The sequence below is a fragment of the Fragaria vesca genome, linkage group LG4 (assembly GCF_000184155.1).
Source record: "Fragaria vesca subsp. vesca linkage group LG4, FraVesHawaii_1.0, whole genome shotgun sequence".
In the NCBI taxonomy this organism is placed as follows: domain Eukaryota; kingdom Viridiplantae; phylum Streptophyta; class Magnoliopsida; order Rosales; family Rosaceae; genus Fragaria; species Fragaria vesca.
The window spans coordinates 5,814,801-5,826,239 of NC_020494.1; the positions used below are offsets into that span (position 1 = coordinate 5,814,801).

Here is an 11,439-nt window from a genome sequence, read left to right on the forward strand (position 1 = left end):
TTGATCTAGTGGCATAAGTCTCTCATTCTTATAATTGAGAGGTCGTACATTCGACTCACAATATTGTAACACATTATTGTTGTGCGTTTGATAAAAAAAAAAAACTCATACGTAGCTGAGAGAAATACATCACCAGTATACATACAGTAGACTTTTCAAAAATATGAAACGTATAAATACATTAGAAGGGGGCTAAATTTTAGGGTTTTCCTTTCTCTCTCTCAACACATCACATTCACAAAGGGAGTGGTCGGCCCTCCACCTCCGCGCTCCTCCCTCTTTCAATTTCTTCTTCCCTCCAATGCTTAATTTATCCCATCTCTTCTCTCCTTCCAAACCCTAGCCACATCTCCGATCCCAATCCCCACCCAAAGTCCCATTCTTTCTCCCAAATCTCCAATGCAATCCCCCAATTCCGACGACCCCCAAACCCCTCAAGACCCCGAACCCTCCGATTCCAATTCAACCGTCGATGACGACGAAACTCCCGCCGCAGACGACGAGTCGTCCGTTCTCGACGTCTCCGGCAAAAGCTTGGATTTTTCGATTGGGGAGAGCTCCGGCGACGCCGTCGGGGCTTTGTATTTATATAAAAACGTGTACAATCTGCTGCCCAAGTCGGTGGGGAGGCTGAAGCGGCTGAGGACGTTGAAGTTCTTCGGAAATGAGATTAATTTATTCTCTTCGTCGGAGTTTGGGAACCTGGTGGGGTTGGAGTGCTTGCAGCTGAGGCTGTCGTCGCCGGCGTTTGATGGTTTGCCGTTGCATAAGTTTAAGGGGTTGAAGGAGCTGGAGCTTTCGAAAGTGCCGTCGAGGTCCTCGGCTATTCCGATACTGAGTGAGATTGCTAGGCTCAACTGTCTCACCAAGCTCTCTGTTTGTTACTTTTCGATAAGGTAAGGTGTTCATTTTTCGGCTTCATTTGTTGCGGGGTGTGTTTGGATTGTGATTTTAGTATAATGCTTTAGATGTCTACTGGTTTTGCGCGATTACTGTTCACGTCTTATTGAAGTTTATTTTGGAGCTGTTTTGACATTTATAAAATATGAAGTGTAATTGTAAATGGTTTGAGCTTTAAACCCCTCTGTTAGTCAGTGTACTTGTTGGGTTCTTAATGGGTGGAGCTTATAGTCCTAGGATTGCTTATTAAGTTGTAGAGGTAAAAGCAACTATGCACTGTGTAGAGAGGCTTAGGTAGGCTTAACGAAGCTTCAATTTGTGCTTACTTCTAGGTGCATTTACTTACTTCTAGGTGTGTTTACTTCTCAGAGGTATCAATGTGAGGATTTTCTTTGCATTCTGTTGATGCCGGTACTTTACAGGGGTACTGTAGATCAATTTAGGAAGATGCCATCTTTGCATGCCGTAATTTATCTCTTTGTGGATTGTATGGTGCTCAGCTCCTAACAAACAGTAGTTGCAGAAAGAAGAGAATCTGAAGTAACGGGATCACACATTGGGACCTTAATGCACATCCTGTGCTATAATGTATGTACTGCTTTGTAAACTTAATATACTACAAAGACAGTATATCTTAGAACGGTTATTGCATTGATGATTAAATGATTTGAAACATGTCAACCGTGATTGGGAATCATTTGAGAGGTTGAATCCCATCAAGTATCGTATTATATGCACATCAGAGATGTGTTGGTAGTTTGGATGTTTGGGAGCTGAAAGTAGTGTTTGATCATAATATTATGTGGTTAGCTGGTCGTGGATTGTTTGTCCCTAATAACACAAAACAATGAATTTGGATTATCAATAGTTTGAATGTCATATTGTCAGGCAAGTAAGCCTCTACTACATGGTGATGATTGGTGTTCTCAGTTTATTATGCTGACAAAAAATTACCTTTCTTAACTTGATTTATTTTGTGGTGTACTTCCTGCAGATACCTTCCTCCTGAAATTGGCTGCTTAAGCAATTTGGAATACCTAGATCTTTCATTCAATAAGATGAAGAGTTTGCCAGCTGAAATTAGTAATTTAACTGCCTTGGTATCGTTAAAAGTTGCCAATAATAAATTATCAGAACTACCTATGGCTTTGTCCTCATTGAAAATGTTGGAGAACTTGGACGTATCGCACAACAGGTTGACATCATTGGGCTCCCTTGATCTTAGATTGATGCATACCCTCCAGAATTTAAATCTTCAGGTGCTTGCTAAGAACCATGAACTAGGAGCATTATAATCAAGTATTCCTTTCAGGTTTTATACTCTTTTTTTAAGTACATTAATTACATCCAGATTTCAATTCATTGGATTCAGAAGTGATTTCATTACATGACTTACTATACTACTTGAAAATCATATCTTTTGCTCAATTCTGGGTTTTATCTCTGTTGTGCCCTGTCACAATCCTTTATAGTAGTAAAGAAGTAATGTCTGGTACACATATAGCTATTACGTTACTTGTGGTCACATACTTGATCAACCTGTTAATACTTCTGCATTATGTTATGTGTACATCTGTAAAATCATGTTGCAATTGTCTCTTCTCTCTGTAACACAGACAGCATAGTTTGCTTCATTTCACTTATTTTCCTTCCATTTATTTTCTCATGAATCTTCTATTTATTTTAACTGGTGAGCATGTGGGTAGTGATAGTGTGTACTGTTTCTCGGTTGTCCTTTTGTCTTCCTTTCTCTTTATGGTTTCTGTCTGTTATGTGGAGAAATTCATCTGGGACCTCTAAGTTACCTCAATTTTCTGTCTGTCTGTTTTAGACGTACTTAAGAACAGCAGAGGGAGGCTTTGAAAATTTTGTTTTGTATTTCCCTCCCAAACAGAGAACTGTACCTAAAATATTATAAATCAACTAGTCTTTCTGCTCAGACAACCTTGCAATAGGCAAAGCCAACAGCCCCAACCATTGATTACTGCTTCACTGCATCCTATTCACTAATGACCCATCCAGAGCCCCTCTCTGTGCCATTGCAGCTCCCTTTCTCTCTTTTCTCTATCTCATACATTTGCATCGGACCAAAAAATGAAAAGGATGTGGAACGCAAGGAGCTGCTTAACCTTGTTGCCATCCAGACAGGACAGGAAAGTTCCATATATTGGGAGGTCCTTGTTTTTCTTTCAGAGGTCTTTTGGAGTTGATATTCAAGGAATTAGATGGTGAATTGGGTAGCTTTCAGGTGAAGTTGAGTCGTAGGTTGTGTGGGGAGTTAGATGGTTGTGGGTTACTGGTGTTAGGTGCAGTAGGGTGGTGGTGGGTTGCTCTATGTTTCCGACTGTTTCTAATTTTTAGCAAGGGCAAAATTAGAATATGTAGGAAGAAACGTTGGATGTTTTGTAAGGAAACTTGGATGTCTCATTAGTTCCTCTTATATTTTGTATGCATTTTATTGACTTCTTATAGAATTATTAATATATGGCTGATATATTAAGTTGGTGTTTGATATTTGAACTTGGCATGGTTTTCATAGTTCTTTTTTACGGTGCAGCACAACAAGCTTCCTGTCTACTGTCAAATACCTTCATGGATATGTTGCAGTTTGGAAGGTAATGGAAAAGATCTGTCCAATGATGATTTTAGCAGTACCTCAGTTGAAATGGATGTGTATGAAACTGCCATTCAGAAGAATGATGAGAATCGTTTTCACACCGGTAAGAGAAATAGAGAATAGACTACTCTCTCTCTCTCTCTCTGTTTTCATGTGTCTTTTACATTTCAAACCATTTTCATATTGCTCTTATTTGTGACAGGCTCTCATGATATCTCATCAAGTATAGCTGCTCCTTCATCTAACAGCAGGTGTTTCACAACACGGAGATCTGCTGGTCGGTGGAAGCGACAGTTCTTGCAGAGGAGAGCTCGTCAAGAACGCTTGAATAACAGCAGGAAGTCAAAAGGTCTGGATCTTCCTAAGCTGCACATGAAGGATGATGAAGAATGGAAACGAGGCAATATAGATGCTAATTTTGAATCATATCGTGAAAGTGCATCAGACATTATAAATTTAGATGATGATGATGATAAAAGTTTACTTTCTGGAGAAGATGAAGGTGTAAACGTCTCCCATGCTGCACATCGTGACATGTGTTCGAAGAAGGAGGAGATTTGTGTAAGAAGTTGCTCATCTCTCACGGTTAACTCGACTCTAGTAGATAATGGTGATAAAAAAGATTGTTACGAAAGTGATGCATCGTCAACTTGTAATCAAGAGGTTACTGGTGAGCATGATGATGCGTCATATTCAGAAAAATCCAATTGCAGCTCCAAGTCCAAGAGGCCACGAGATGGGGATCTTGATAGTAGGAATCTTCAGGATCTAAAACGTTGGAAGTGTGGAGATTGTAGCTCAAGCCTATCTTGTAGAAACATGTCTTGCAAGTATAATAATATGTCATTTTGCGGTGCTGAGGACCATCTTCCAGATGGGTTTTATGATGCTGGACGTGACAGACCCTTCATGCCACTAGAGAGTTATGAGCAAATTTCCCAGCTTGACTCCCGTGAAGTTATCCTTGTGGACAGGTTATTTTATGCAAGTATTTATGTTGATGCAGATATATGTTACCCCCTTTGGTTCCTGGGTGGAATGCTAGCTTATCATAATGGTTCTCAACTCTAAATGGTGTAATTTTTATTTTACCTTCAGGCTAAGGGATAAAGAGTTAGATGGAATTTTGTGCTCTGCCCGAGATATGGTGTCTCAGTTGAAGAAGTTGAATGGTTTAAGTACAGACAGAGATCGGGTTGATGAGCTACAGATTGCATTATATCTCGCTCTATTTGTATCAGATCATTTTGGAGGAACCGATAGGGCTGCTCTTGTTGAGAGGAGGCGAAGGGCTGGTGGTTGTTCAATATCCAGGAAGCCTTTTGTATGCACCTGCTCAATTAGGAACTCTGAATCTGTTAGTCTGAGCCCCAAACAATCTCTGGAGAGTGTTGAAGATATTGCCTTTTCTGATATCTGTGAGAAATCTCTTCGTTCTATCAAAGCCAAACAAAAATCTGTTGTAGTTCCTATAGGGGCCTTGCAGTTTGGTGTTTGTAGGCATAGAGCATTGCTACTGAAGGTGATTCTTGTACCGAATTAATCTTTAACATCTGATTGTTTGTATTGCATGGTTAAACATTTAATTTAGTGTTCCTTTGTTGGTGTAGTACCTATGTGATCGGATGGACCCTCCAGTCCCTTGTGAGCTTGTCAGGGGATACCTGGATTTCATGCCACATGCTTGGAACATTATATCAGTCAAGAAAAAAGACTCAACCAAGAGAGGTGACTCGATTAAGGGAGGGGACTTGGTTGTCAGAGATGAATCGCGGATTCGTATGGTTGTTGATGCATGTCGTCCACATGATGTAAGAGAGGAGACTGATCCAGAATATTATTGCAGGTCAGCATCTTACGTACGTAGCATCTTACTTATGTATGTAGCCTTGGTCATTTTTTGAGCGCTGCAGATGATATGTGGGTTTTGTTTCACTATATTGTACTTCCTTACTGAATTTGATTTGCTTTTGTAATGCTGAGTCTCTACCTACCTCTTTTTCTATTTCTGTTAATCTGACACTCAACTTAGCTTTCTTCAGATCTTTTCTCTTTCTGAGCAGAACACCATGTATTACTCTGGTTATCTGATGTTTGTTGATCATTTATGCGATTTTTTGTTTTTTGTTTTTTTATAATATGTAGAAATGCTCTTGTATTCTGACCGTGTACCTGGTGTTTTTCTTTTATATTTTTTTTTTTACAAATCAATGTTGCTCTTTGCTGTTTTCGGAATTTTATGTGTCATCTTTTCCAAATTTCAAGCTTTGATTTCTTTAACTCAACCCCCTTGTTTTATATTTCTGTTCAATTGTTTTGGTCACTGGTTTAAGCACCGACTTAGCTGTCCCCAAGAATCTTATCTTCTTTTGAGCATAACACTTAGTATCTTATGTATCATGCTAATCAGCTGTGCTTCAGTCAAACTGTGTAGACAGGCAACCAATTTGTTCATTCTTTTAAACTATGTAGTGTTCTTTTCTTTTTGTGATTCAAGTTTCTATTACTGATCAAAAAGAGCAGTTTATGTCTTAAGTTATATTTATTTCTAGAGCTCCAGTTGTATCTGATGTATTTTACAATGGTAGGTATATACCTCTCAGTCGGACCAGAGTTTCTTTCTCTGGAACAAGCCCCACTGATGTTTGTTCATTTCCTTTGGTGTCCTCTTCGGATGAAACTCAAACTGAATCCGGTAGTTCTCTCATTCGGTGTAAATATGGTTCGGCTGACGCAGCAGCAAAGGTATACCTTTCAAATCTTACTAGTTTTATGCATTTGTGGACTTATTGTCAGGCCTTACTGACCCATAGGCTTGTTAGAAGATTTCATGATTGATCACAGATTCTCAATTTATTTATCTTGCTTTCATTTTTTTTTTAAACTGATTCTTAGAAGTCTTATGGTTATTTTGCTTATCTGATTTGAACAAAATTCTATTGCTTAGGATTTTGCTTATGAAGTTTTCGGTTTATCTTGGTCAATTCTTTATCATGTTTCCTTGTCCTTGATTTCGGATGTTAAATTATGAACCCATCATTTTGTTGGGGGATGCTGCAGATGCGTACTCTGGAGGTATATGGGACCTCGGTGGATGATATTAGGAACTTCGAGTACAGTTGCTTAGGTGAAGTTAGAATTTTAGGTGCTTTGCAACACCCCTGCATAGTAGAGATGTATGGACACAGTATGTCATCAAAGTGGGCTCCTTCTATGGATGGTAGTTCTGGGCAGCGTATATTGCAATCAGTAATTTTCATGGAGTATATAAATGGGGGTTCCTTAAAGGTGAATATTACTTCAGCTGGTTAGAAGTTCCATTTGCTTGGTGTTTATGTTCATGTTGTTTTAGTTTTGATTTAAATTTTGATTTTCATTTTATGGCAGGGTTATATAGAAAAGCTATCTAAAGCAGGGGAGAAGTGTGTCCCTCTGGAGTTAGCTTTGAGCATTGCTAAAAATGTTGCCTGTGCACTGGTGGAGTTGCACTCAAAACATATTATTCATCGTGACATAAAAAGTGCAAATATTTTGATTGATATCGATAGGAAGACAGCTGACGGAACACCTGTTGTGAAGCTCTGTGATTTTGATAGGGCAGTGCCTCTCAGCTCGTACTTGCATACATGCTGCATTGCTCATATTGGGATACCTCCTCCTGATGTTTGTGTTGGGACACCTCGTTGGATGGCTCCAGAGGTTCTGCGGGCAATGCATAAACGAAATATATATGGACTGGTAAGTTCTCTGCTCGGTCAGTTTGTTGGGAATCTTGGATAATTTTGCCTGCTCCATCTTTTTTCTCAGTATAGTGATGCACTGTCCATGTAGAGAACGCTAAAATGATGCTATCATGGACACATGCACAAATGACTGTCCATTTGCCGCTGTGATTTAGTTCTATAGGAGATTTAGTTTGGCTAATTACAAACCAAGAGATGTTTGTTGAAAAAGCATTGTATTTGAGTTAGGAGGCTGTTGTTCAGAAATACAATAGTCTTTCTTATTTAAAGCTCATATGATAAAAGTGAGACACATATTTTGGTAACTTGGAGGAAGTCTTTTAGTTTAGCACACAAACTGAAAAATGCAACTTGTTTCTGTTACAACTTTCAAGACTCCAAAAAGTCTAATGCTTCTTAGCTTTCTGATAGATGCATTATAAACAGAATGAGGTTCTCTTTACCTGGTCAGATTGATGAGTTTTGGGTTGTCAAACATATAGTAAGTTGAGCAGTTCTCCTGTCGCTGCTCATTGGTACAATAAAAATTGCTGATTAAATAATAATCTTCTGCAACACCATGATTTTGAAATTTGTGAGATTATCTTTGAGTTGTGATACGCTGATGGCCTAGCATATTCCAAGAATTGTTTGTGCTTAAACACATTACCTTGTATTCTCACCAAAAAAAAAAAAAGCACATTACCTTGTACACCTAGATTCAGCCTTTTTTTGTTGTGTTTTTTTTTTCCCAATATTCTTACTGTGATTTGGTTCTTTACAAGATTTAGTTTGGTTAATTACAAACCAAGAGATGTTTGTTGAACTGATGTTGTCAAGAAATAGGATAGTCTATCTTATTTAAAGCTCATATGACTAAAATTGAGACACGTATTTGGTAACTTGGAGGAAGTATTTTAGTTTATTACACAGAACTGGAACATGGGCCTTGTTTCTGTTACAACTTTCAAGAATCCAGTTCGTCTAATGCTGCTTAGCTTTCTGATAGATGCATTATAAACAGAATGAGGTTCTCTCTGTTTGGTCAGATTGATGAGTTTAGGATTGTGAGACATGTAGCAAGTTGAGCAGTTCTCCTGTCACTACTCATTGGTACAATAAAACATGCTGTTTGATTAACAGCTTCTGCAACACCATGATTTTGAAATTTTTAAGATCTTTGAGTTGTGATATGCTAATAGCCTAGCACATTCCATGAATTGTTAGTGCTTGAACACATTACCTTGTACACCTAGATTCATTATTAATTTAATTTTTTATATAAAATATTCTTAGATGGCCGATGAAGTTCCACATGGTCCCTAAGGTCCGTGTGTTGTAGCTTTGCTTCCCTAAGTTGGTGAAGCTTTGCTTCCTCAAAGTGCTAAGTTCCTTTTAATTCTGTTTACAGGAAGTTGATATCTGGTCGTTTGGATGCCTTCTTTTGGAAATGTTGACTTTGCGGATTCCTTATTTGGGATTATCGGAATTGGAGATTCATGACTGTATATCGGTATATCTCTCTCTCTCTCTCTCTCTCTCTCTCTCTCTCTCTCTCTCTCTCTCTCTCTCTCTCTCTCTGAATGTGTGCGCTTTATCTAATGAATATGGCTGGCCAGTAGTATGTTTTGAGCGGTCCATCTCTGACCAGTTTAATCTATAAACATTATGTTCCTCACTAGTTTTTGAAAATAATTTCAAGTTATCCAGTCAGTGATGGTAGAAAGTGAATATGTTTTTCTTTTTAGGAGTTTTGAATGTGTTACTTTGAGAAGAAGAAATTGTGGCCTTGCTCTTGTGCTCCCTTAGCTTGTTGGCTCAGTAGCTTTTGTAGGGTTTGTAGTTAGCTAGTTGATTTATGTAAAATGCATAATGATTTATTCTGTCAATATCGGCTTATTCTATTACCTTCTTAAGAGTCTGCTTATTGCTTTTTCATATGTAGATGGGAAAAAGGCCCAAGTTGACAGATGACTTGGAGGCGCTCCGGCTATTGGAGAAGCCTTCAATGGCCCAGTCTGCTGAAGAGCTTGAGCAAACAGAAGACGACTTGGACACACTGAGATTTCTTGTTGACTTGTTCAGCCAATGTACTGCAGAGAATCCGGAGAATCGTCCAACGGCAGATTGCCTGTACGAATTGCTGCTTGAACGCAGCACTGAGTTTACAAGTTCAAGAAGTTAGAAATGCTAGGTGGAGCCTCAGGTATTGATTAGCTATAAAATGCGTATTTATTTATTCTGTCAATATCGGCTTATTCTGTTACCTTACGAGTCTGCTTATTGCCTTTTCATATGTAGATGGGAACGAGGCCCAAGTTGACAGATGACTTGGAGGTGCTCCGGCCATTGGAGAAGCCTTCAGTGGTGCAGTCTGCTGAATCGCTTGAGCAAACAGAAGACAACTTAGCACGCTAAGATTTCTTATTGACTTGTTCAGCCAATGTACTGTGGAGAATCATCCAACGACAGATCGCCTCTGTGAATTGCTGCTTGAATGCAGCATTGAGTTTACAAGTTCAAGAAGTTAGAAATGCCAGGTGGAGCCGCAGGTATTAATTATCTATGAACTGCAGATTATGTAGTCCGAGTAATGTACTTTTGCATTAAATTTATTGATTTGGGCCAACGGTTCTGGCGTTGTAGTTGCTCTGTTAGGTTAGGTAGCTATGTTGTATCATGTCTTCTGTACGAGTGATTAGGATTATGGGGATTGCAGACTCATTTTCTGTAATCCCAATTGAGGTTTGTGATTTTTGTAGGTAGTTGTAGGTAGTTGGTTCTGGGACATGCAAGGCTTGGCCATCCATGTATCATTTCCAGACTGTCACTTGACCAGAATAAACTATAAATGGTCTTCAAATTTTAATAACGCAGAACTTGTGTGGATATCACATCATATGGATTTGCATTTCTGGATCTGACTACCTATTTACACTGAAGTTGTCTTGATAGCTAAGCCAGTTGTGGTAATGCAAAACTGTGAGGAATCAACACAAGGCATACCCTAAACCCAAACTAATCTGTTTCCTAGAGGAGTTTTTTTGCTTCAATGGTGTCTGGACACTTCGAGAACTGTTAAAAAGGTACTTGGACTTTATAAGTTATTAGTATGGTAACCGGATCATTGGTTTTCATGACAACATCATACCCACGTCTAATTTCAGTCACCGGCCCGTCAATTTTAGCAGGTGTGGTGCATGTGACTTTTTCGAAGTTTGCTTTAACATTATCTGGACACTTCAAGAACTGTTAAAAATGTACGTAAACTTTGAAATTTATTAATATGGTACAAGTGGTGTTGTTTTTACCACAACATCGTACCCACGTCTAATTTTCGTCATTGGTCCGTCAATTTTAACACTTGTAGTGCACGTGTGGCAGATTAAAGAGGGCAAATGAGACTTTCTAAAATTTTGTCAAACAAACTACTATTTCCGTCAACACAAGTATTTGACAAAGTTAAATCATCCCCTCTAGAATTTGTTTACTAAGTTGAAAATAGAGGGGCAAGTAGTTCACAAACTCGACCTCCAACTCAGAGTAGCCAAAACCCTGCAGCAAGAAAGGCGCAACAATCTAGGCCAAACTGAATCAGAATGGGTTGGAATGTGAGGCAAGTTGTGAAGAACCAAGACCTTAGCTTTTATTCTGTGTGTAGGGTTATGATAAAATAGTTTGGGGTTCACATTCAAAACCAATTGACAATTGGTGGAGTGGCCCAAACCCTTATAAACCCATGCAAGGTCTCATGTTCCTGATGTGGGATTTATATCTCAACATGTCCCCGCATGTGTGGCGAATTTTCAAGCGTAACACGTGGACAACATTTAGGTGACGTGGAGTTCGTGTGGCCATTTGGGCTTCACACATGGATATGGGTAACCTGCTCTGATACCATGATAAAGTAGTTTGGGGTTCACATCTAAAACCAATTGGCAATGAGTGGAGTGACCCAAACCCTTATAAACCCACAGGCAAGGTTTCATATTCCCGATGTGGGATTTATATCTCAACAACATTGATGTTACGAACTAAACATGTTTTTGTTGCCCTTTATGTTGAACTACAATTTGTGGGTTTAATGAGCAATGAATATCTTATTCAATTGAGTTCAAGCTGCATATTTGTTCAACTTTGATATTGCACAAGTTTATTTGCTTATCACAGGGGTTAAAATGTTTGTTTTCAACTTAGTTA

At 38.9% G+C, this 11,439-nt stretch overlaps 1 protein-coding gene across 1 annotated transcript; it reads left to right on the plus strand.

Moving 5' to 3' along the window:
* Positions 1-228: 228 nt before the first annotated feature.
* LOC101301574 lies at positions 229-9,445 on the plus strand. Its single transcript, XM_004296542.1, has 11 exons — positions 229-896; positions 1,895-2,159; positions 3,458-3,620; positions 3,720-4,491; positions 4,616-5,039; positions 5,128-5,363; positions 6,106-6,262; positions 6,578-6,805; positions 6,905-7,255; positions 8,651-8,752; positions 9,185-9,445. Exons 1-11 carry the CDS (start codon positions 400-402, stop codon positions 9,422-9,424), a joined length of 3,435 nt encoding a protein of 1,144 aa, XP_004296590.1. The 5' UTR covers positions 229-399; the 3' UTR covers positions 9,425-9,445.
* The last annotated feature ends 1,994 nt before the right edge of the window (positions 9,446-11,439 follow it).

What these genes read in the sequence shown, in the direction of transcription:
- LOC101301574 (XM_004296542.1), top strand. Translation starts at nt 400, where the DNA reads ATGCAATCCCCCAATTCCGACGACCCCCAAACCCCTCAAGACCCCGAA. An exon ending in TCCAGAATTTAAATCTTCAG is followed by an intron (nt 2,160 to 3,457) that starts GTGCTTGCTAAG and finishes TTTACGGTGCAG; the next exon opens with CACAACAAGCTTCCTGTCTA. An exon ending in ATAGAGCATTGCTACTGAAG is followed by an intron (nt 5,040 to 5,127) that starts GTGATTCTTGTA and finishes TTGTTGGTGTAG; the next exon opens with TACCTATGTGATCGGATGGA.